The sequence below is a fragment of the Mus pahari genome, chromosome 2 (assembly GCF_900095145.1).
Source record: "Mus pahari chromosome 2, PAHARI_EIJ_v1.1, whole genome shotgun sequence".
Lineage (NCBI taxonomy): Eukaryota > Metazoa > Chordata > Mammalia > Rodentia > Muridae > Mus > Mus pahari.
The window spans coordinates 22740023-22765647 of NC_034591.1; the positions used below are offsets into that span (position 1 = coordinate 22740023).

Here is a 25625-nt window from a genome sequence, read left to right on the forward strand (position 1 = left end):
TGGTCTTTGTCACACCTATGTAATACCTTTCTTTCATGCCTATAGAAAGATCCTACAAAGAAGGACAGAGGGACCCTGGAAGATGGGCAGCAAGGCTGTGCCACCTGGACCCTCCAGAAACGGACACTGCTTGGAGTTGTGTGTTCTGTGATGTCCGTGTTTCCAGAATTCCTCTCAGGCCATGGCAAACTGTTGAGCTGGGTGAGCATCCAGTTCTTGCCTGGGTCACATTGTTAGGCACAGTCGAGGCTGTTGGTGTGCACAGCCGTTCCAGTTTGCCTGTCAGAATGGACAAAAGAAGAGCAATGGCTGACTCCGTGGGACATGAGGGATACCAGCTATGAATCTGCTGCTGAGTCCTATGAAGCCAAAGAAAAGCCTTTTGCAGAGAAATCCCAAGACCTGCTGCTGCCAAGAGTGTGGCCTTGTGGAAGCAGTGGAGGGCAGATCCCTGACCCAAGGCCATTGTAGAGGGCACAACCTCCTGGGAAAACCTCTGTCACCAAGAAGCTCCTCAGGGCTGCAGACACCCTCAAAGCTCTCTCCTTGGAGGTCAGGCCTGCCAAGCAGTTGGAAGGTTCCCTTAGTCCTGCTTCTTAAACCAGGACCAGTATCTGCATTGGCCCTATCTGCCCAGAGACCCCTCCATCTGCTCAAAGCTTCTCAGACATTTCTCCCCAAAGCACAGAGAAGGACGTGTTTCAATACAGGAAAGCACCAGGGCAGAGTCCTCTTGAACACACTTCCAGGTGGCCATAAACTGGAAGGACTCCTCCCACTACACCTAGCTAACACTGTCCCTGACTGAGCACTGGGGATAAACTACAGGCTTTGCTCCAGATAGACAAAGGCCAAGAAATACTAAAGTGATCACTCTCCGGCTCTGGCAGGCAGCTCACCAGGCCCGATGGAGAAGTTACTCCAGTGACCATACTAGGAGGGTTAGGAGAACTAAGTTTCTAGGAGACCCTGCCTGGAAAGTTCCAGCATCTTCAGCTATGGAAGCTGTTCTCTCCAGATCAGAGACTAAGGGTCAGGGAAAGGCAGCAGGCTACCATGTAAAGGGGACAGCACATGCTAGGCCTCTCCTGCCCACAAAGAAGGCTTTGCTGGCAAAGAGTTGTCCCTCTCAATTCCCCAACTCTGGAGAGTGTGGGCGGAGCTTTACATGGCAAGTACAGGGCTGGGGTCTTCCAGTGTCCAGGGCAGACAGTGGGTTTGTTTTGTTGACTCTAGTTTCCTAAGTCAGTAGGTCTGAAATTACAACTCAACAGAATACTGGGGCTCCAGGTTTCCCAGAAATGAAGCCAAAAACAACATAAAAGGGGCGCAAAAGGAATTCTCAGAAAATATCTACTGACCACTGGGTGTGTGGCACGCTTTATTTCTATAAAACTATTACAAAATATTCAAAAATACATTTTAGTAAATTTACAGCAGTTACTTCTCAGTTTATTAATGCAAAAACATCCTTGTTTTTTCTCTGTACAAACTACAGGCTCCATCCTCGTGGGCTTGCTGCTAGGTGCACTTTTAAAAAATATTATTTTCTAATAAATTCTTTGAAGTTAAAAATAACAGAGTTCTTCCAGTCTGTCAAAAAAAAAAAAAGTGTGTATGTGTGCGTTAACAGTCTTGGTTTCCAAGAACATGGCAAAGTGGCGGTTACAAAGCAAATACAAATCAAGAAGGCAGTACAGAAGACAGCTATCACATTGGAAAATAGTTAAATTAAAATAATATATTTTCATATTTTACACTTTCAAAAAATGAAATGTCATTCAGTTAGGTATTGATCTCTCAAAAATCTAATTTACAATTCTGTGTATAAAAATATAATTTGTGGACCCCCGTGGAGCAGGTTTTAGTTTACACTTGCAGAAAAGCAGGAGCATAGCAGGAGAGGAACGTGGAGGCTTGCCTTCTGACACGCAGGACAAGGGACATGTAGAAAAATAGACTTTCAGCAGGTTGCTTGGCCTCACAAAATAATCTTTCCCTCACTGTGAGTACAGTTCACACAATAATAAATTATCCAAGACACAAACTAGTTAAGGCTCGTGAAGGTCCGTTCATATTTTTAAAACATCTATTCATACGAAACAAATAAATAGCCAGGGGAGGAGAAAACAACCCATATCAGACAATAACGAAAAATTTCAAAAAAATATATAAACTAAACATAACAACAGAACTCCCCGGGGTCTTTGCTTCCTTATAGTCTACTTTGGACTGCCCTACTTTTATTAATTATTATTATTATTATTATTATGAATTATTCTTATAATTAAAAGTCTCCTTCCGTGAGCTTTCCCATAAGTTGCTTATTTCGCAGTCGCTCCCCGCCCCGCCCGCCCCTTGCCCGGTCCCGTCGGACTTCAGCTGGACTTGACCGCCATTCCCAAGGGATGCAGGGTCTCGCTGTCCAGCAGCCAGGTGCCAATGTGGTAGAGCAGCTGCGAGTACCAGTGGATGCCCGCAGTCGGCTCCATGCCCCTCGTTTCCGCTGCAGATTGCGCTGCAGGGATGCTGCTCCCGCCCCCGCCGTCCGTGCGGGCCGGTGCCAGCGCGGCCAGCAGCGCGTGCGCCAGGCGGAAAGGCGCGAAGGCCCGGTGTGCCCAGCTGTGCTCCTCGATGACAGCATAGCACGAGGCGAGCACCCGGTTGATGAGAATGGTGCCGTGCGCTGTGAGTGGCGCGTACGCGCCCGCCTCCTCCTCTCGCAGCGTCACGCTGTGCACCGCGGCTGGCAGCAGCCGGCGGTCCCCGCCGCGTTCAGCCACCACGTACACGCGCTGCCCGGGGCGCACGCGGCTGGCAAAGAGCGCGCTTGGCCCGGGCGTGGGCCCTGAGTCGTTGTGCGGCGCCACGAAGAGCAGGTGCGCGGCGGTGAGCAGCAGACGCTCGCGCGGCTCCCGCGTCTCGATCACGTAGAAGACCTTCTTGGCGCCTTCGTCGCGGTCCAGGAAGGTGAGGAAGTCGCTGTACAGCAGCCGGCCCTGGTCGTCAGCCGCCAGCACGCGGTCCCCGGGACGTAAGTCCTTCACCAGCTTGGTGCCGCCCTGCTCCAGGTGCACTGTGGCGGATCCCGGGAAGCAGCCGCCGGATTTGGCCGCCACGGAGTTCTCTGCGGGGTAGAGAGAGAGAGACCCGGTGTTGAGTGCCAAAGGAGACAGGTACGCCCGGTGCGTGTACGTGCGTGTGTGTGTGTGTGTGTGTGTGTGTGCGCGCGCGCGCGCGTGTGGCGGCGCGCGTTCATGTCCCACTCTGCTGGACCAGGGGCGTGCTCTTTGGGGTGGAGAGATGGTGGGAGATAAGGGTGGGAGTAGATCTAGACTGGCCCAGCGCAGACCGCCCTATGCCAACAATCCCAGCGCTCCAAAGGTTAAATTCAGACTCAGGCGCATTCCTGAATGACCCTCCAAGATTGCTCCGGCACGGGTAAAAGTTAGCCGGCTGTCTGCTCCAAGAGTCAGGGGACACTCCCAGCTTTTCTCCAGCCTCGGGCCCTGCCTTCTCCCTCCCCTTCTTTGCACCCAGCCACGCCGCGAACCCAGAAGGATATTTACTCTCCACTTGGATTCCTGAGGAAACCTCCTTGAGCTCGCACGGGCGCCAGGCGCACCCTCCTCTTTCGCGCCCGGACAGCGGGGCGCAGCGCCTCCCTGTGCGCAGTGCTTGGAGGCTGCGCCGCGGGAACCCGGGCCGCCCCCGCCTCCCGCTTCCCCAGTGAGGGACTTGGTGTTGGTCGGTGGATGGCCAGGGAGCCAAGAGCGAAAAATAGCAGTAGTCGTTGTAGCAACTGGACAAACATTCCAGAGGCTTGCCCGAGGTGTGAAAGCCCGAGACTTGTGTGGATTTTCTAATTAAAATCCAATAAAGAGCTTGGTATTGTGGGATATTGTCATTGTGATTTGTGGGATAAATAGGAGACAGCCTCGGAAGAGGGGGATACTTCCAACCCCCGCCCCCATTCTCAGCTCACTCTACAGCTCGCTGGCCGCCCCCTCCCTATTTGCTCAGGTGCAAACCCCTCCCCCTCGTGCAGTTCACTCACAAGGCACTATTTGCACAGCCCGGCCTCTTTTCCAAGCACTCGAGATGTGTATTTGAATTTTAAATGGCCAGGCCTGCTCTGAGCGCTGGAAGCGCGGGTTCTCAAGGCCCCTTGACTACCCGCTTTACTCAGCCCTCCGTAGCTCTCCAAGGCTCACTGTCCGGGAGGACAATAATTGAGGATGGGGCGGAGCGCAGGGGGCCAGAGAGGAGGGGCGGGGAGGTCCTAGTCTTCTTTGCATTCCAATCTCCAGGATCATGCTTTTGGCAAATAGAGATTGCCAGAAAGAATCCTCCTGCTGGAATTACAGAAGGCTTTTAATCTTCTCATCGTTTTCCCCGGCATGAAGTGTGGGGCTGGCCGTTGGAAGCACTCCGTAGCCCCCCGGAATGCGACCCGGAGCTCTGGCGAGCCGGAGTCGTCGAGTCGCACGACCCCGCTTGACACACAAGGCGCGGCGCCCCAGCCCGCGTGTGTAGAATGCCAATGAGCTGCCCTCCCCGGCCGGGGTCTGCACTGCCTTCGAGACCCTCCAGGCTGGATTACCGCTGCTCACTTGGGAGGAGATCCCCTAGGAATTCCCACCAGAGGGACTCCGCGAACACGGATGGCAGGGAAGTCTTGCGTGCTCAGCGCAGACTTAAGGTCTTGGGGCCTGGGCCCGTCAACTGTATTTCCCATCCCAGCCTAATAGGAGCTCCCGGACCAGGGTCCTGCAAGGAGCCTGGTGAGGTGGAACTCCTGAAACTGACCTCTTCTACAGGCCTTCCCACCACCGCTCCTGTGCATCATTTGCAGCTATTGTTGCCAGAGCCAATATCACCTACTCGGTATTTCTTGACATTTCAACTATTTCCAACTAAATTGTGTCGCTAAAATACAGTTTAGGAAACTTGGGAAGCTGGGGTGTGGGGCCTTGGGGAAGATAGAAGTCTATGGAAAGTCACCGTGAGCTGCCTTGTCAGGGAACACAATTCATAGTGGCCACTGCACGTGCGCTGGCTGTCTACCTCCCTAGCTGTTCCACCTTCTCCCCCCCCCCCAACAGTGAGTGGCTTTGCAGGCCCAGGGAACTCCGCCTCGCGCCGGCTGGGGGCAGCCGCTCCAGCGGGATCGCCTTCCGCAGTCCTGCCAGGGACTTTCTGAATCCCAGCTGGGCTCCTAATAAGAACGGATGCTTCTAGGCTTGCGGTCTCCCGACGTTGGAAGTAAAGAGTTCATTACCTCCCACCAGGCCTTTCCCAGCACACGCTTAGCGAGTGAGTTAAGTTAGTTTAGAATCCACAGGCGCCCAGCGGGGAGGAGCCAGTACCCGGGTTTATGCCCTGGACAGACCCTTCTGCTCATGGGGCTGGGGGGAGGGGGCGGCAGGAGGTTCTTAAGCCCTAAATGAGAGAAGAGATCAAGGCAAGCTCTGGCTGATATCTGTAATCACCAGGAAGCCCCCTGCCCCCCCTCCACAATGCTCTCTGACACCCTCTGTCTCTACCACCTGAAGCAGGGGCTCTGGAAACAAAGCAGTCTGGGAATTTGACCACGCAGAGATGCTGGCCGGTGGCCTAAAAGGTTGCAGAAGTACCTGGCTGGGGGAGGGGTCATAGTCCATGTCCCCACCGCAGAGGCAGAGATCTACTGATTTTCAAGAGCATTCCTCCTTTTTTTTTCCCATTCCTCCTTTTTTATGGCTCTCCCTTCTTCCTCTCTGTTTTTCTTCCAGACCTTCTGGTGGGAAGGGCTGGAGGGGGAGGTTGATGGAGAAAGACCATGAGGAGAAGGCTCACTTACCTGCTTTCACAGAGCAGTGGATGTGAGCTTTGGATTCATAGTAGACCCAGTCGAAACCTGCTTCCACAGCCAGGCGAGCCAGCATGCCGTACTTGCTGCGGTCCCGGTCGGACGTGGTGATGTCCACTGCTCGACCCTCATAGTGTAGAGACTCCTCTGAATGATGGCCGTCTTCATCCCAGCCCTCGGTCACTCGCAGCTTCACTCCAGGCCACTGGTTCATCACAGAGATGGCCAAGGCATTTAGCTTGTCTTTGCACCTCTGTGGGGAGAAGGGGAAACCCTAAGTGTCAGACATGGTCCTTGGTGGTTTCTCCACCAACCACAGGCCCAGGGCCCAGGGGTTGAGTGAATGAGAACATGGGGGTGGGGGCAGGGCGGCTGCTGGAGGGGCAGGTTCTCCAGTGAACCAACTGACGGCCTGTCTCCAACTCAGAAACTTAGATGTAGCTACAATGGCCTGAGAGACAAGAGGGGTTTCATCTTAGATGAGATCCCAGGTACACTTTGGTGAGACGGGACTTCTGGTGCGCTCTGAGGGTTAGAGTGCACCAGGAGTGTTCTCTTGTAGGTCAGGCCTCCCCTATACCTGCCGGGCCTGAGGAAACCCATAGCAACGCTGAGGGGTGGGCAGCGGGTCAAGGACAAGCAAGCAGGTTAATGCTGGTGTCCAGCACAGGCAGGGCAGAGGACAAACATTCTTGGTCTAGGCAGCCACATTCTTTCCCCCAAGGAGCTCCTCTCTGCCAGGCTTGTCTGGGGCCTGATTGTGTCCCTCTTTTCTTTGACTGGTTCTTTCCCTCCCCTCTTGTTTTCTTGGCCCTGCACAGAATGGTGTCCGGCAAGTTTGAAGAGCAAACTTAACAAGTGGATGGGGGTGGGGTGGGAAAGGTAGGGGGATGGGGAGCCAGAAAAGCCCACAGCTTCTGAGCCCTGCCTAAGAGAGGGTCTTCGGTGAAGGTCTTCTTACCCCGCCTGCCCCCTTTCAGGACGCAGTGGAACTTGGGGTCCTGGAGGCACTACTCTGGGGCCACGTTAAGAAAAGATGTCCTAAAGAGAGGAGTCAGGTGTGTGTGGTGTGTGGCTAGCTCAGTGCTTGGAAGTTTATGCTGCTGGTGGTGGCCTGCTGGATGGGGGGGGGGGGTTGTGAGCGGAGAGAACACGGTAAGGGCACATTACCTAGAGAACTGGACCTCTGTGGGGGCAGGAGTAATTTCTGCAGAGGGTAGGACTGATAACCCATGATCCCTCGGGTTGCAGGGATGGGATAGTAGCCCCTAGATGACCAGGCTCTAGATGTAACCAGCTCAGTCCTTCATGGACAGAGAAATGTATGTGCATCAGGAAAAGTCGTGTATCTGGCAACAAAAAGGCCCAGGAATACGACTGTAGAGTTCAAAGCACAACAAATGGAATGGATGCAGTATCAACAGGTCCGCTCTGGCAGGTTTCTGGGCCTGCCAGCGGTTTTCTTAAAGGGAAAAGTCCAAAGGACAGAGTTGGAGTTCAATCTGGGGGACTGAATCTGTTTTACATGAAAATCAGTCACTGAACCAGGGTCAGTTTAGAATAGAGAATCAAAGCCGCTGCGCGCAGGCGCACACCGTGGTACGTTCTGCTTATCTCCTCCTTCATTCCAGCCTGCACTTCACCTCGCTCCCTTCTTTCAAGGGTTTGAGGGAAAAGCTTGCGATGTGGCTTTAACAAACTTCCCACCCGGCAGAGGGAAGTGCGAGGGTAGGATGGACAGGGTTTCGGAGCCCAGTACCCTGAGCTGCGCCACTAAAGCAGACACGGGGAACCCCAGGCAAGGAGCTCTGGGCCGAGACGGGCTTTAGGCGCGGAGAGGTTACCGAATTGGCACCTGGTGACCCAGAGCCTTCCCGGCACCAGGCCCAGCGCAGCTCAGCAGGCAGATTCAGGGTACTCCCCCGCCAGCGATGGGAGGGAATGTCGCAGGCAAGGCAATTGAAGCTCAGCCCGGTTATTAATTCATTGGGTCGTGTGCCGCTAATCAAGCCCGACTCGGTGCAGCCACCGTGAAGCCCAGCAGGGTCACTGGGGCCCAGCTTTGTGTCTGCAGAGGCCAAGTTGTTCCTGAAGCCTCCAGCTCACCTCCCGGATCTGCACCAGCGCAGTTCTGGAGCTCAGAGCAGGGGCTGTCACATCCAAAGATGGGCTTCCCACATTGTGAGGGAGGTGGTATCTCACTTCAAGAGACTCCACTCTCTAAATACACTCCACTCTTCCCCTAACTGGGGGGCGGAGACAGACCCAACTCTTCAAAGCAGAAAACTATTCTTCAAACCCACACCTGGCCTCTTTTTCCTGACTAACCCCTAAGCACGTAGGAAATTATTCAACCTGGCTCTTCAGGTGTTTCCCCCCTCCCCGCTTCAGCCTGCAGAGCCTGCAGATCAGGCCCCTCGCTGCCTCCCACTCCAGCCCCTTGGCCGCGGGCACAACAGCCTGGCACTCTCTGGGGCCTGGACTGCGCTGGAAGAGTGTCTGTCTGCGCTTCCCTCTCCGGAGTTAATATTAACTAGGAGCTCCTGCGTTCCAGAACTGCTCAGAAAGTTCCACTGGGGACGGTCCTGCCATGGTTGAGGAACTTGGGCTCAGCCACCTTAGAGAGACAGACTGGGAGGAAGGAGAGACTGAAGAGAGTGGCACCTTGGGCCGAACCAGGTGGTTGTTAAAGGAGGGTGGCCAATGCAGGTTCCTGAGCCCTGAGATTCTACTCCCTCCCCCTCCCCCACCCCGCTTCACCCTTTCACCTCTAGTCTTGTCGTTTGGCCACCTTTTTTCTTCCCATCCCCTCTTAACTCTGCCAACCCGGAATAAGAAGCCGCCGAGGGTTATACTAAAAGGAACTTTTTAGACGGCCACCTTTACAGTCACCCTTATTTTGGGGGATTTTTGCAGGGTAGGTGTTAAGATCCTGGCTTGGCCTTCCCACCCCCACTTTTGCTGTCTCTACCCCCTCTTTTTGGGTTGGGAACCAGAATGGCTACTGCCCAGGGGAAAAAAGTATGTGTTTTCGTTTCGTTCGTCTGAAGGAACTTGACAGAAGGTCAGAAGTTCAAATGCTGCTCGCGCGCGCACGCGCGCGCACGCGGCGGCGGTGGAGGCGAGAGTGATCGGGTGTAGGGCCGCTGAGCCCTGGGTACCGGGCTGGAAGGATCAGCATGAGGGAAAGGACGTAACTGGTGGTCTTCGTTCAGGGCGCTGAGGCCGAAGGGCCGAGAAGGCGGCGGGGTTGCAGTCCAGGTCAGGCCCGCTGGGCTCCCTGCCTGCGCGCCCTAGGGAGTGAGCGCGCTCGGAGCCCTGCGCTCTGGCGGGGCGCGCTCCGCGCGTGCAGAGTCAGGGACAAGCCGCCGGAGCTCGCCCCCACCCCCACCCCCCGAGCGCGCTGCAACCCTAGTCCCGGGATCGATAACGCAGGAGTAAGCGGAGCTGAAAGGCGTCTACCGTGGCTCAGCGCTCTCGCAGCTCTGCGACAAGCAGAGGCCCGGCGCTCTGGGCACCGGAGCCAGCCTGCCGAGGACGCCCCTGCAGACCCATCCGGGTTGAGGTACCCTACGTGTCTACGCCTGGCCTCTTTGCATTAGTCATCTTTTACCTCCTCACACCTTCCCAAGGACCTCCTCATCCTGAGACGCCCCCCGGGGGGGTAGGGTAACCAGGGGATGGGTGCCCGGAGCCAGAGAGAGAACTCGCTCCTTCAAGCCACACCAGTCGGGCGCCCCGCGGTCCGCGCAGAGTTAACTGTAGCTCGCGCAGCTCCCCGGCTCCCGCGTGCGCGCGCGCGCGCCCACACTCGCGGTCCAGATTTAAGGTGGTCGGGAGCAGATGAGGGAGATGGAGGGAGAAGATGGAGGGAGAACGGCCCTGCATTCAGTCTCCACGATTCCTCTTTGCTCCAGTTCTGGCCCGCCACCCTAAGGCTAGTCTCCTAGGCTTCCCATATAGCAGGTACCCGGTGGCGAGATGCGCGTCGTGTCGCGTCGCGTCGCGCGCGGGCTGTTCCACTCTTGTTTTCTCTAGCCCCCGCCCCCTGCACTTGCGCCCCGCCAGCGCCGCTCCGCCAGCCGCTTGGCGCACCTAGCCCTAAAGGTAGGACTTGAATATTTTAATAGGGCAGTAAAAAGGATGCTGACCTATATTTGCAAGGAAACCCATTTCCAGCTCCAGTCATACGTGCATGGAGTTTCAGAAAGTCTCGATTTGACTGGGAGATTGGCAGCCTAGAAATCTCAAAGGAGGTGGGATGGGAAGAGAGGCTCATGTTTTGCTTTGCCGTCTGTCCATCCACCCTCGTCGCCGAATATTTGTTCGCTTTTAATTCTTATGCAAGCAGGTTAAAAATTAAAGCGATTGCAAAGCCAGCAAGTTCCAAGTCCCTCCCCTAAGGTACCGCGGGCTCTGGAGAAATGAGGAGCATCCTTAAAGAAATATCAATACATTCTCTGACCGGCACAATTGAGGACGATGGGATCGCAGTCAGGCTACGCGATACAGTGGGGACAAGACGGGCGCCTCTGGAGCTCCTGCCTTTTGTCAGAACTGCCCCCAGGCTTTCTCAGTAACAGTTCTTTGATGGTGGTGGGGTAAAGGGTGGGGTAGTCTTGGGAGAAATACACAGAAAAGGAAAAGGTAGGAGCTAGGGGCCGAAATGCTCCAGGCTATGTTTGCAGTGACCTGGAGGCCCTTTGAAGTGTATAGGGGCATCCCCTCTCCCTCCATTTTCTGCCTCCACTTGGAAAGGGCAGACTCCTTCAGAGTGAAGGTCTTTCTAAGTTTCAAGCTAGAATACAGGTAGTTAGAGGAGGTCGTCCGGGGAGACTAATTAAATGAGACTAATAAAATGAGACTAATAAGACTGAGAACCCCATCTTCTGGTGCCCCATTACAGCAAAGCCTAAACTTCCTGCTGGACCCTTCACCTCCTTTCTCCTCCCGGAAGAGGAGTGCTAGGTGGGCAGGTGGGTGGGGAAGGAGAGAGCAAGCCGCCTTCCTACCTGCCCAAAGAGCAAACAGAGCAGGGCTGACTGCTTGGTCACACGCACCCCCCCCTCCCGGGAAGGAGTCTGTTTCCCACCCGCAATGGGTCTCTACCTGAGTCATCAGCCGGTCTGCTCCCGTGTTTTCCTCATCCTTAAATATGATGTCCGGGTTGTAATTGGGGGTGAGTTCCTTAAATCGTTCGGAGTTTCTTGTGATCTTCCCTTCATATCTGCCGCTGGCCCCTAGGGTCTTCTCGGCTACGTTGGGAATAAACTGCTTGTAGGCTAAAGGGGTCAGCTTTTTGGGGTGCCGCCTCTTTCCAAACCCCCTGCCGGGCCCGCAGGCCAGCCCGGGGCACACCAGCAGCGAGGAAGCAAGGATCACCAGAAAACATCTGGTTAGCAGCAGCAGCATCTCGTCCGCGGAACCTGAGGACTTGTGAGCTGTCCCCGCGCTGTCTGTGCGCGAGCGGGTACGCGCGGGTGTGTGCGTGTGCGCTCCTCCTTGCGCTCGGCTCTCCCTTCCTCGCTCGGCTCGTTCGTTCCCTCTGGCGCTGCCTGGCTCTTTCTCTTCCTATATAACCTTGCCTGCCGCTGCTGCAGGGGACTTGTCTCCGATCCCCACCCAGACTGGGGCTGCGATGGCAGGCTGCCGGTCGCTGGTAACGGAACACATCGGAGTTGGGTCTCGAGACAGCAATTAAAAGACAAAAAGAGCCTGATTTTAAATGGTAGCAAGGCTGGAGAGCTTGTGAGACAGGCTGCCTTTCGCACTATATTATAGCTGGCAGGGGCGCATCTGATTGGCCAAGCCGCACAAGCTTGTCTTCTGATGTTAACCCTGAGAAAGACTACATTTCTCCCCCCTCTGGCTGCTGTGGCTTTATTTTCACCTGAAGGCTTCCAGTTTAAAAAAGAAAGAAAGAAAGAAAGAAAGTCTTTACTAAGGTAAAGGTGGGTGGGAGGGAGGAGGCCTGTTTATTGGAATCATACCCTGCAGGGCCTGCTTTGTGCTCGCGGCTGCTTCCCCCTTACTTTCTCTAAATGGTAGATGCTTTGGTTAAAGCCAGCATAAGTTTTTAAAGGACAGTCCAGATGCTTCCCTCCTACAAGCTTTGACCATAAAACAGCCTCTCAATTGTTTGAGGGCACCGCTCCCTCCCTCCTCTTTACCTTATTTACACCCCATCCCCAGATGTGCATGTACAGGACAGACATCACTGGGTTGTGAAAACAGCCCACCTGAGCATCTCCTGAATATTTAGCATCTTTGGATAGAGGATAATCACAGGTGGCCACAACCTAAAGAGTTGCTGTTTTAAGTGCCCTAAAATAGTGTCCTTTATTGTACCTCACTGACTGCACCACATTCAAGCCTCTGCAGGTAGATGGATGCACCCCAGCTGAGGGGCAGGTAAAGAATGTCTGCAGGACTTGGTGGGGTGCATAGGCCCGGTGGGTCTGTGTGCTGCACCCCAGCATGGAGGGCAGCTGGTGTGTGCTTGGTGGGTAGAGGCGATCTGCGTGGGGCAACTGAAAGTGGGCAAGGCTGCATACATGAAGAACCCCTTCTAGTCGATCCCAGCAAAGTGCAGGGCTGGGGTAAGTTGATGTGGAATTCAGGCTCCTTAACACAGTTGTATTTCACAGGAGCTTTGCAAGCTAATTTTCAAGGAATGAAGCTGGCCAGGCATAGGGCCTGCAGATTGAAGGTGTTAGGGATCTAGGGGACCTTGTTCTGACCATAAGGGGCATCTTAGAAGAGGATATGCTGTCTACAGGTCACTACTGTTGGGGTGTCCAACTCTCTTTCAGGAAAAAGAAAAAATTTTCAAGAAAAGTCTTAGTTGAACCAGAAAAATAGAATGTGAAACTCTTTGTTTTTATAGACCATAGAAATCTGCTCTGGCTTTTCTTCCATCCTACTCACAGGCAGGATTCCTCTAGGATGGGTGAACTATTTATGTGGAATGGAATACCTGCTTAGGGACCGAGTCCTCCAGCGTTATCCCATGGGACCAGCCTCTGGCTCTTGATCCTGTCCCAGTGCAGGAGAGACCCTGCAAGTCTGAAGCTCAGCTGTCAGCGGGGCTTTTCAGAGGTTCCCTTTGCGAAGTGCTTGCTACCGTCGTCTACTGTGAGTCTCAATGGCAGTATGGCAGAGCCTCACTATCCCAGGCTTGGAAAGAGTTGACTAAAGCCCGCACAGCTGCCTGCCCTCTCTGGAGTTTTCTATCCTTTGATTGATGAGGACCAAGTACAGATTCTTAGTGGGAGTTGGTCCCAGCTTCATGCAGACCAAGTAAGGGCCAGACTCTCCAGCCTGCATCCTCTGTGTCCATCCCCCATCAACTAGACTCTCCAGCCTGCATCTATCCTCTGTGTCCATCCCCCATCAACTAGGAAAAATGGATACAAAGGGGACCCACTATTCTTGATCCAGAAGAGTGGGCCTGCCTGGCATGTGGCTGTCATATTACTAGCTGGTAGTGGGCTAGACAAGACCTGAGCATCCTGGAGCCTCATTTTGCCTCAGTATTTTCTTGTTCTCTGTGCATGCTGACCAGCACTCTCTTCTTGATGTCTTTGAATATAGACTGATGAATGGATCATGCACCCGTAGACAGCTCTCGTCAGCATTGGATGGGCAGTGGGGAGAGGGTGGGATTTCCTGGGGAAGGAGGCAGAGAATAAAGGCCACATTTCTCCCTGTGGCCAGGCTCATGATCCTGTTCTCAAGATGACGAATATGAATGGTGATTGCTTTTATTCAAGCATTTCTACAACCTGGAGTCCTGGAATACCTGCAGATGTATGCAGATGTCATTTGGAAACAAACCCCTAAGCTGCCAGTGTTCTATGTGGGCACAGCTGGCCTTGGAGTGCCCAGACATGGTCACCTCCCTCGTAGCTGTGGTGAAGGAGGTGACTTGGTTCTGCTCTGGCCTATTGCTCACCCCTACTCCATCTCCAGGGACAAGGGATGCTAATTCCAGAGAGAGCCTGAGAAGGGCCGGCCTTCCTGGAGCCTGGGAGGATCTTTAGAAGGAAAGTAAAGATTTACTATAAACCCTGTTGTTTTTTTCCTTGTACCCAGGGACAGCTTGCTTCCTGCTCCAGGTTGTAGAAATGCTTGGATAAAAGCAATCACCGTTCATATTCGTCATCTTGAGAACGGGATCATGAGCCTGGCCACAGGGAGAAATGTGGCCTTTATTCTCTGCCTCCTTCCCGGGGAATCCCACCCTCTCCCCACTGCCCAGACACCAGACACTCGCTTCCTTCCACCTCCAGACACCAGATGGCTCTCTTTGCTTTCCCCTCTAGACCATTGGGCCCCTCCCTGTGCCTGCAAGAGGTTCCAGAGCCCAATCTCTGGCTGGTGGGGCCAGCCATTCAACTCCCAGAGGCTACTTCTCATCTGTGTAGGTTCAGCTATTCCTCCTGCTGGGCATTTGCAGGCGTTCACCCTTCTTGTTTCTTTCCGCCCAGCGTTCTTTCTTTCACTCTGAGGAGCACTGGCCAACCTTTGACTCTGCCCCACACCCCTGGAGGCATAGTCCTGGGCATGGCCCCTTCCTCCTTCTGGCCCTGCCGCTAGATGGCGTCCTCACTCTGCCTTCGGCTCTGGCCTGCCCGGTTAGGGAAATTCTGCAGTCTCCAGTTGGAAGGGCCTGGAAGCAGGATTAGGTTCTTTGGCTCCTCCTTGCTCTCTGCCACTTGTCTTTCCTTCCCAACCCTTAATTTCCTTTCCCCAGTTTGAACTAGGGATCCCAGCCCAGCCCTGCCTGCTGGCCTCTTTTCTTTTCTCCCAGTTGATTTCTTTTCCTTAGAACAGCTCTGCACCATCTCATTCTATCCAATCACCCAGTTAAGTTTCATTTTCTTCCTGAATTTTTTCAATTTTGGCAAATAGAGTTTCACTTGCTCCACTTTGTTCTCTGGGGGTGATATCTAGGGGAGAGGAAAAGCTCACAGTCAAGGAGAAACCCTAAGTCTGGAAAAGCTGCTTCTGTGTTAACAGTCAGAGAATCACATATGATACTTTGTCCACGCCCTCTCCAACCTTCAGTGGCCCCTGTGTAAGGTGTAAGCCATGGGTATTTAATTTTGGCCTCAGTTCTGTGAATCTTTGTAGTCTCCAAATGATTTCTGATCCTCTATAGGGCCACCAGCTACATTTGTGACTTGGAAAGAGGAACTCAATGTAGGCAGGTGGCCTTATGGCCCAGAGGACCAAGGGATGGGTCTGGATGCCATAGCTAGTTTTTCTGACCCAGGTCTGGGCATTTCTTTACCATAGCTGCTTTGGCACTCCAACATGCCACCACTTTTCCTCCGGTCTTGGAGCTGCTGCAGGGCAGATGCTCCCGGGAAAGGTAATACATTAAGCCTAAGCATTAGAATCACCTGGGGAGCTTTGAAAAAAAATCATGTCAGCCAACAGCTACAGGGCTGTGCTCACAAACAGTCACATCAGAGTTTCTGCTTTGCTGATTCCCTTGATGGGAATCCCCAAGACTTGAGGGGAGGGGAGCCTCTTGGCTGCAGGTTTCTGCTCCTGGGGATGTTCCCGGGTCCCTGGACATACTATTCTATGGCCACTCCTGGCAAGGAACAACACATATGGCTTTATTGGACAGAGTGAAGGACTGGTAGTAAGCTTAATGAGTTTCATATTTTTTCTAGAGCAGGTATAGTGAGGGGTCCATGTGCAGGTGAGGAGATACATTAAATCAGGAGGTTTGGGGTGTAGAGCAAAAGCCAAGGGAAGAAGGCAGGAAGCTGTGACAAGCCACTCTGTCCAGAATGAGCACAAGTCTGGACGCCCAGACGCATCAGGGTGTGCAAAGGGGTCCCTGGCTTTGGATGGCCTTCAACTCCCTCACATTGGGAAGTGGGGGTCAGAGATCATTATACACTTCTTAAATTCTGATTTAGGGAGCCTGCTTTGCTTCTCTCTGACCACAGCCTCTTGTCAGACAGGCTGAGCAATAGGTTATTACATTATCTAGTTGTCTGTCCAGAAAGAAGAGAGCAAGAAGGGCTGGATGCTGATGTACCAGGTATAGGGCCAACTCAGTATGGGGCACTCAGATTTTTCTGGCCTGGCAGTGAGTGCCATGATGTGTCATGGAGCCTTGTCCTGTGCCCATTCATCCTGCTCAGGCTCCAGGCTGTTGAGGTATTCCATTGGCTCCAGAGCCACTGTGGCTCCCATTGTGTCTGGAATCTGTACCAGTTGTAATGTAGATTCCTAATGTGCTGGTTGGTTATTTGTCAACTCGACACAAACCTACACATATCTGGAACGAGAGATACTCAGGTGAGGAATTGAGATTGGCTTGTGGGAAAGGCTACAGTGTGTTCTCTTGACTGATAATTGGCTTGGGAGGGCTACCCTTATTGTGGACAGTCTTAACCCTGGGCTGGTATAAAGAAGCAGGCTGAGCAAGCCATGGGAGCAATCCAGTAAGCAGCACTCCTCCATGCTTCTGTTTCAGTTTTTGCTTCTGGGTTCCTGCTTTGACTTCCCCTCATGAAGCACTGTGCTGTGTAGGCGTAAGCCAAACAAGCTCTTTCATTTCCCAAGCTTAGTTTGGTCATGGGGTTGTTTATCACAGCACCAGAGAAGCATGCTAGGACATCTAGTCTTTCTAGAATGTCTTGGAACTCTGGCTGGGATAAAGGAGTGACTGAGCTCTCTGACATGGTGTTTTGAAGAGAAATGCTCAGACCTGTGTGTGACTGAATGGGCCCCAGCAAGTCCTTCCCGCCCCTCCCCTGACCCCCTTCCACACTGGACACAGGGGACCATATAGCACCCTTTGACCTCCCACAGGCTGGGTCCTGAGCAACCTGATCTCCCCACATGGGGACCAGCTGTTGTCCAAACTAGAGCCCAGGGCAGGAGCAGCCGCTCAAGAGCTCCAGGGGCACCAATCCTTCTCATGCTTTTGAAGGACAAGTGCTTTCTTCTGCTGTCTTCGGAGGGACCCCACCTTCCTCCTTCCAAGCCAGATTGAGAGCCAGGAGTAGTCAGGTTGGTGGTTTGCACCTGCTGTGGTACAGAGAGGGGAGAGGAAGGGCTGGCAGGATGGAGCCAGGTGGGTGTGGAGGGTGAGAAATGAGAGAAGGGGCTGGCTGAGGTGGGACTCAGGACACAAAGGGAAGCCAAGGGTGCTCAGCAAACACTTGGATTGTCCAATGTTAGCCAAGCTTCTTCTTCTTCTTTTTTTTTTTAAATTTAATTTAATTTTTATTTATTTATTTAATTTTTTTATTATTTTCTTTATTTACATTTCAAATGCTATCCTGAAAGTTTCCTATACCCCGCCCTCCACCTCTGCTCCCCTACCCACCCACTCCCACTACTGGGCCCAGGCCTTGCCTTGTGCTGGGTCATATAAAGTTTGCAAGACCAAGGGGCCTCTCTNCCCANTGATGGCCGATTAGGCCATCTTCTGCTACATATGCAGCTAGAGACANNANCTCNGGGGGTACTGGTTAGTTCATATTGTTGTTNCACCTACAGGGTTGCAGCCCCCTTCAGNTCCTGGGGTACTTTCTCTAGCTCCTCCATTGGGGACCCTGTGTTCCATCCAATAGCTGGCTGTGAGCATCCACTTCGGTGTTTGCCAGGCACTGGTTAGCCAAGCTTCTTACCCTGTAATGTTCTCATGGGCCGTTTCTCCGTTCTCATGGGCCGTTTCTCCGTTCTCATTGGCTGTTTCTCCAGAAGGTTTTGGGCAACCAGAAAACCAGCTGGCTCGAATGGCTCTCTTCTTCCTCTGAGGCAGGGGGATTTTGCAGAGGATTCTGCTGACTGAGAAGTGGTTCCTCACTTCAGAAAGAGCCGTTTTCAGCGGATGCTGTGCAGTTCTGTCTGCTCAGAGTTGAACCAGCTCCTGAGTCATGTCACAGTGGGTACCCAAATCCTGGGGTGGGGCCTGGAAGCCAGACAACAGGTGCAGAAGGTAGCCTTCTCCAAAGAGAGGGTGTCTCCTCTCCTCTGTCTCTCACCATCAATCCCCTCCTTCAGCGACCATGGGATCTCACCTCTTTGGGGACTGGGCTCTTTATTTTTGACTGTCTTACCCAGAAAGGGTCTCTAGGCTTGAAGTCACATGTCACCTAGAGCTCAGGTTAGCAGAATTTTCTTGCCCAGTGTACTTTGGATTAAATTTTAATTTACTAACACACACAACCCTATGGAGGAAACAGAAGCACAGAGTTTGTATATCCCGTCTGACCCTACAGAGAATCTATGGCAAGAACATCAACACTCGTGGTTCCCTGGCTCCAGAACCTGTCCTAGAACTCCAGTTTGTGCTCCGTGGCGGCACATGGCTGCATCAGCAGACGGGAAGCAGGGAATGTGCACTTGGAAAGATAAGCCACAGAGTAATGTATGCATCTTGGGGCTCAAATAAAAAGTCCAGAATCAGAGTTTCTGAGGAGAAAACTCGGGGTATCTGAGAGTGGTTCTCGTCAGTTGCTCTGTCCTGTAGCTTTTTGTATTGGACACACAGGGTCACTATTCTCTCTCTGAGCCTCCATCCTCACCCTTGGCCTGGAGGGGCGTGTCTCCTCACCCAAGGGCACCAAGCGTGGTCTGTGTGCCCTTGATGCTGACTTTTAGCCCCAGCCTTCAGCTTCCTCCCTCCTCAGTCTGACCTAAGAATGTTTCCAAGGAAAATACTGTGTGCCTGATTGACACCGAGGACTAGACATGTCCACATTGAGTTTTTGTGATGCTTTAACCACTAAGGGAGCCGTCTCCCTGCTGTCCTCAGAGGTGAGCTTGTTTTGAGAGTTACAGCTTCTCTTGTGGCCTAGGTGGAATTGGTAGATGTTGTTTCTAGTTCCTTTTCCTGACGCTGGGATAAAATGCCATGACAAAACAACTTGAAGGAGAGGTTTTCTTGAATCACAGTAGAGAAGTACTGAGAGCAGGGGCAGGTGCAAAGGACCAAACTGCATTTTCAACCAGGAAGCAGAGAGTTGAGTGCTGTTGCAAGGTTCATTTGCTTCCGTTTATGCATTGCAGGACCCAAGCCCAGGAAATGGTCCCACCTACAGTGGGCCTATCTTCATATCTCAATTAACCTAGCAATCAAAAGTCATTCCCGATAGGCATGCCCAGAGGGCCTGTGGACAGGTCCTTGTTTAGGGTTCCTCAGCGGTCTTCACATCAGGACAGTGAGTGTCCTATGGCCTTTGGTTGGTACTTCTTATCAGCTGGTATAGAGAATGGACAGGAAGCCTGGTGACAGCCCCTGTGGCTAAGGTGCTCCTCTCTCCATTGTCATGTTGGAGCTTTGGCAGATTATTTTCATATTCTCCGATTATTGGTGTGTGAGGCTCAGGTGTCCTGACTGCTCAGGTCTGAGTCTGTGTCAGCTCTCCAGAGGCAAGTTGCTTCTGTCTGAGTCTAGCAGCTGGTTCCTCCATGCAGGGCACTGAGTGCTGAGCTAGCCTACTACATGCTCAGTCTTGGTCTGTGTGCTTGGTCTGTGTGCTATGTGCAGTAGACATCTTAAAACAAGAGTCCTACAGAGTGAAAGCTAAAAGCATTTGGCTTGCTGGTGGAGTTTGTTTTGTTTGAAGGACTGAGCTCTGGTAACTGAGATGACACTCAACACCAAGAAACAGCAGAAACCTTGGCCCTCCTTGACAGTCTGTAGAGTACCTTCCTGTTGGGACTCATTGGACCCCCAGCATTGAGAGATTTCCAGGAAGATTCCCAATCAGAGGACCAGGATCGGATCTGGAAGGATCTTCTCCAGGTCGATGTAGAAAAGATGCTGGGAACCGCATTCTAAGCTTTTGATTAACTTCAAGAGGGAAGATTCTAAATTCTGCACTCTTGGCCTTTGAAGGTGGAGACCTGCTCATGCTGTGGAGTCCTCTGCCTTTGCCATGGGGATCTTGGGCAGAGGCCATTCCTGGTGCGTTATGTCTGTGCTTTTGCCTGCTGCCCTGAATAATGTCCATGCATCTCTAGCTGCCATCCCCCGTGGTGGCAGACATCTAGCTTCTCGTATGTGGGCCATTTACCAAGGACCTGTGCTGTTTCTTATACCCATATTTTTGCTGAGAGTTGTTACTTACATTCTGACATCAAGACTGTTATCAACATACCTATGAGCTGGGCGTGGTGGCACACACCTTTAATCCCAGCACTCGGGAGGCAGAGGCAGGNNGATTTCTGAGTTCGAGGCCAGCCTGGTCTACAAAGTGAGTTCCAGGACAGCCAGGGCTATACAGAGAAACCCTGTCTCAAAAAACCAAACCAAACCAAACCAAACCAAGACAAAAAAACAAAACAAAAAACAAAAAAACCAAACAAACCACCTATGCACTTCTAGAAGAGTCTATTGGTCTTATTCATCTTCCTAAGTCCCCAGCTAACATGATGTTCAATAAATATTGGTCACTTGATGAAAGTTTCTTATCAATGCAACAGACTCCAATGGTTTCTATTTGGAAAGGATTCAATAAAAATAAACTAAAAAAACCAGTTTGCCGTTAAGAGATCACCACTGGCATCTGGCTTTACTGCGACAAACACGTGAGGCCGCAGGCAGCTCATTGTGGGATGAGCCAACTGACTTTGAAGAGGGCATTTCTTTAGCTTGGCTAATAAAGACATTCAATGAAATTGAGTTACTTTCAAAAATTCTACTGCCTCTATTCCCATACTCTTTGATTAGCAAATAGGATAAACCACTGGAAATCATCATGTAGCTCAGTGGGTCGGGCACTTTAGAGAGCAGCATCTTACGTTTGTCTCTGATTTTCCCTGAGGCAGAGTCTCACTAGGTAGACCTGACTGGTCTGGAGCTATGCATGTTAGCCTCAGACTCCTCTTACCTTTATTTTATTTTATTTATTTTTTTTGGCATAGACACATGTGGCTACCTTATACATAGGAACCCCTGTAGTGACCTAGTGCGACCGACAGGCGGCATAACTAATAACGGCTTGTTTCCAGAAGGCAGTGCGTCCTTTAGGTAATGCTTCAGGGTGGAGCACATCAGCCATCGTGGTCTCCAAAGGACAGGACGTGTGGCTGAATTCTTAGCTCAGCCTCCGCTTTCGGGGCCCAGGGAGAGCCAGGGTTCACTCCTCCTCTCTGCCTCGGAAGGTGGAACCTCAGTGAGCCGTGCACTAAGTTTGAACTCAATTCTCCTAACCTAAGACTTGAACTTCCAGGAGGGCCCAGCATCCAGGCGCTGTCCAGCACTCACTCAAAGCCATTTCCTTCAGTGGACTGACGTGAACTGACCTTCTGAGAGGGCGCTGGCTGTTTCTACCGGCAGCCTGTCCACAGCAAGGGGAGGCTCCTCATAGCCTATTCCCCAGAGGGTGCCTGGTGCCATTTTTCCACAGATGGGAGGGCTGGGAAGCCTGGATGGCGTCTCACTGGGGGAGGGCAGGATGCCAAGAGAGACCCAGAGGTATGAGAAGGAGCCAGACCCACTTCTCCCCTGGCCTTTTCAGTGTGAGGTGGCTTGCCCCAAAGTACACAGACCCTCAGATGAATCCAGCTCTCTGTTTGAGTAGCACCCAGACAAAGCCTGCCCTCGGGGATGCTCCTCTGCTCCCTCCCACCATGGTAACTCTGGCATTCACTGGACCATGGGAGCAGGCCAAGTATGCGTGTGATTGTCTCAATTCTCTTGTTTCTTCACATTGGCAGACCGCGTTTGAATGTTGCGCACATGTTTTTCTTTCTCATCCTGACATATTTATACCCTAGTTTTGTTTTATTTTATTTGGCCCGGTGGAGAAGGGATGTGTGTGGGAGGTGACAGAGTGGCAGGGACACCCTTTGAATTAGATTTGTTGTGAATGCCCATCTAAGGATCTTAGAATTTGATCACGGAAGGAAGGAACTTGGAAACTTTCTTAAAACTGCATGCCAATGTAATTGCACCACATTCTGATCCAGCTATTAATGAATCAAATGAAGCAGGTATAAAGGCTTCACATACGCAGGCCACAGTTCCATAAAGGAGGAAGTAAAACACGTAATTAGGCAAATCAAACAAGGCATGGAAACAGCTTTCAAATATTTAGTCACATGCCATTTCCCATTAGTTTACTGTGTGCTTAAATGAGCCTGTGGTTTTTATGGCCTGGTTAAAAGAGAGGCAACTGCAGACGCATGGCTTTTAAAGGTTGCTTCTTCACACCTCAGGGTGTTGAGCAGGGCCAGTTATACCTAATAGAAGGGGAGAACAGGAATGGGACTTCCCAAGGATGGCTTGGAGATTGCCAGGGTCACATGAAGGCTGCAGCTAGAGGGGTCTCTGGGGCACACCCCCATCCTATTTCCAGGAGGTGAATGGTCTTTTGAACAATTACAGAACTTTTGTTCAAATCTGCTGCAATGTGGCAACTATTGGTCAAGCCGTTGGTGGCCTTTCTTTGTATAAATAATCAATTCTAATCAGTAATTGCATCTGGGCAACAGCTCAACTCTGCTGTCATCTTTTGGCTTCCAGCACCGTGACTCTGAGGGCAGCAATACACTTTACTATAACGGTACTCAAGGCCAGGCAGCATTTACTCTTATGTTTAACTGTCTGGTTAACACAGTGTCATTTCAGTTCCATCTCCACCATATGGAAAAGAAAGGTAGGTAGGTGACAGAATCTTTAGAATATCCACTAGATGAGCTCCCAGAGAGGAAGGACCATCTCTCTTAGTTTTCATAGCATCCTGGGATTGTTGAATTGTTGAAGAGGTTTCTTGAGCAAGTCTCTCTCTCTCTCTCTCTCTCTCTCTCTCTCTCTCTCTCTCCCCCCTTGCCAAGGTGTTTGATACAGAACAGGAGGGAGGACTGAGGGATAAAAATAGCTGTTAAGTCAAAGATAAACTCAAAACCCTCTGCAAAGAGCTTCCAGCTTCTCTGCATGAATGAGCAGCAGCTGGGAAGGGAAATTGGCCAAGGCAAACAGGTGTGGATGCAAAGCTAGGGCAGGCGCTGCACCTCACCTATGGTGTCCCTTGCTATTAGCCTTGACACCGCAACACAGCTCAGCCTCTTCTCCTGTTGTATGCTAGACTTACCTGTGGGACTTCTGTCTAATTTGGCCTTATACTTTCTCACATTTTATGGTTAAAGGTCCAGTCATCTGATTTAGTGAATAAGACGTCCCCTAAGCACCTTAGCTAGACTGAGCCTTACGTTACACACCTCTAACCCCACTAACCCCAGCTACTGGGAAGGTCGTGGCAGGACAGTCAATTTAAGGCAACCCTGAGCTACAAAGTAAATCCAAGGTCAGCACAAATAACTTAGTGAGACCCTCTCTCCAAAACTAAAGAAGATTTGGTGGTGGACAACCCACTTAGCATGCACATGCCCAAGTAGCAGAGAAAAGAGAAATAAGCTTAATTAAAATAAAGGCTGTCTGTTCGTGACTGTCACCCTAAGCTTGGGTAGGAGTAGAGGTTTTAAAGGACCACTGGGGTGTGGCTGACAGCAGAGCCTCAGGGAGCTGGTTTAAATCAGATATGACTACCACATGCTTTTAGAGGTATTTTAAGTGTGACGATGTCCCCTCTTCCACGTCCCCTGTATCCCTCCCTCCCTCCCTCCCTCTCAAGATGGAGAAGGAAAAAAAATTCCATTGTTTCATTAGAAGAAAACATGGCATTTGCTCCTGGTACAAAGGTTTGTGGGAGATGTGCTGTGAAGGAATAAGAACCCTATTAAAATATTTATAAATCGAAACAACCTCAGAAGCCACATGCTCTATCAGGCTTCTCAGTGTTCTGTTCTGAAAGCTAGATAAATCATCATTCAGAGAGCGAGGATGAGAAATCCAAACAGACACAAAGAGCTCTGAGGGCTTCAGTAAGAGGAGGCCGTTCAGGCTGGAACTTGGCAAGGCTGCCGCCGGCCCAGTAAGCCTTAGCACGTCTGACTCATCAAAAAGGGAGAAGGGGATTCTCCCCCTGTGTGTCTGGTACCTCCAGAGCGCATCAGGGACCCACTAGCTGTCTGCTACAGGCTGCTGATCCTTTACAGGGGAGTGGAGTTTGTCTGAACTGAGCCTGGAGTGGGTGGACGTGGCGCAGGGTACAGAGCTCTCACCCAGACCAGACACACTCTGGCCCATGCTGGCTCCTTTCAACCAGAGGCTTGGGGGGAGACCCACATTTCTGGGTGTCCAGAAGCTTGCGTGCTTATCTGTATAGCTGTTACTACTGATTCACACCACCATCTACTCCATGCTCCCGATGCTGAGGCAAGGCCAGCTCCATCCTTTGGTTCAAACTCGAGGCTCATCCTGTACTGGGAGAAATAGCTGAGGCAAACAAGGACAGAAGACTCAGATCCCGACAACAGTCTGCTTCTTCATGGCAGGGAGCCAGAGGTTTCTGAGCTGAGCATTATATACCATACAATATCATACAGTGCATACACATGTACCATACAGTAAACACACACACACACACACACACACACAGCACCAATAGGTTCTACAGCCTCAGGCAAATGTTTTTTTCTCTTCTCTTCTCTTCTCTTCTCTTCTCTTCTCTTCTCTTCTCTTCTCTTCTCTTCTCTTCTCTTCTCTTCTCTTCTCTTCTCTTCTCTTCTCTTCTCTTCTCTTCTCTTCTCTTCTCTTCTCTTCTCTTCTCTTCTCTTCTCTTCTCTTCTCTTCTCCTCTCCTCTCCTCTCCTCTCCTCTCCTCTCCTCTCCTCTCCTTTTCTTTTTCCTCCCTCCCCTCCCCTCCCCTCCCCTCCCCTTCCCTCCTCTCCTCTCCTCTCCTTTTCTTTTTTTCTGATTTGAGCTCCGGAGTGGAGCAGGCCACTTCCTTCTGCTTGGGGTCAGTACCAGGACCTTCCTGTTCCCTTCTTAGCAGCAGCATCTAAGCTCAGCTCAAGGCTTTGTACCCCTTCTGTGGCACAGGCTAGTGTCCACTGTTGGAGTCTCTACCCAGCAAAGGCTCTGCTTATGTGTTTGATTGAAAGTTATATCTCCCTTAAAGGCATCTAGCGTTTGATTATCTTACAGGAAAATATCAGACTTTCAGAGAATTATAAGCCACTGTCTAGTATATTTGCAGCCTGGATGATCATATCTCTATCTGGTCTGATCTCTGGCAAGAATGCTTATTCAAGATCTAGAGAGGCATTTGCTAACTGGAAGGTGACGGTGGAAGGCCATCTCATTTCTCTGGTTCTTCCAGACTGTGGGTGTTTGGATTCACTGAGAAGGATGTCAGCTGTGGAACCGTCATGGAAACTGCATGGAAGCTCCTCAGAGACCCAAACTGGAACCAACCCAGTGACTCAGCAGCTCCACTGGTTGGAAATGAAGTCAGCGAGCTTAAAGGATATATGTCTTGACAGGACATCCCAGCAAAGATATGGAAGCAACTGGATGTCCATAAAGGAAACAGATGGATAAAAATTGGTGTGTACTCATGGTGAGATATTACTCAGCCTTGAAAAGGGAGAAATGTTCCAACATTTTCAGGAACATAGACGAGACTAGAAGGCACAATGTGACTGGAAGGAGGACAGACAGAAGGACGAAGTGATCTCATTTAGATGTGCTGGTTTAAACAAGATGTCACCCAGAGGTTCTGGCATATGGATACTTGGTCCCCAGTTGGTAGCACTGTTTGGGGGACGTTTCAGAGGTGTAGCCTCATTGGAGGAAGTGCATCATTGGAGGGAGGCTTTGAGAAGAACTACAAGACTGGAACAATTTCTAATTCTCTCTCTCTCTCTCTCTCTCTCTCTCTCTCTCT

The 25625-nt window shown here is 51.6% G+C and overlaps 1 protein-coding gene and 1 long non-coding RNA gene across 2 annotated transcripts in view; one reads left to right on the forward strand and one right to left on the reverse strand.

The window, feature by feature from the left end:
* Nucleotides 1-1367: 1367 nt before the first annotated feature.
* Shh (sonic hedgehog signaling molecule) lies at nucleotides 1368-11601 on the reverse strand. Its single transcript, XM_021190662.1, has 3 exons — nucleotides 10961-11601; nucleotides 5843-6104; nucleotides 1368-3127 (listed from the first exon to the last, which is right to left on the reverse strand). The coding sequence occupies exons 1-3, from the start codon at nucleotides 11261-11263 to the stop codon at nucleotides 2379-2381; spliced, it is 1314 nt and encodes a 437-aa protein (XP_021046321.1). The 5' UTR covers nucleotides 11264-11601; the 3' UTR covers nucleotides 1368-2378.
* LOC115063407 overlaps nucleotides 9275-25625 on the forward strand; it is a 16986-nt gene continuing 635 nt past the window's right edge. Inside the window, exons 1-2 of the long non-coding RNA XR_003843271.1 lie at nucleotides 9275-9416; nucleotides 25059-25285. This is a non-coding gene — a long non-coding RNA (uncharacterized LOC115063407). The remainder of the gene's footprint in view (nucleotides 9417-25058; nucleotides 25286-25625) is intronic.

Bases quoted from the DNA above. Each gene is read 5' to 3' on its own strand.
- Shh (XM_021190662.1), bottom strand. From the start codon at position 11,263: ATGCTGCTGCTGCTAACCAGATGTTTTCTGGTGATCCTTGCTTCCTCG. The intron at 6,105-10,960 runs GTAGAGACCCAT...TTCTCCCCACAG, and splicing joins CAGACCGGCTGATGACTCAG to AGGTGCAAAGACAAGCTAAA. The intron at 3,128-5,842 runs GTAAGTGAGCCT...TCTACCCCGCAG, and splicing joins CCACTGCTCTGTGAAAGCAG to AGAACTCCGTGGCGGCCAAA.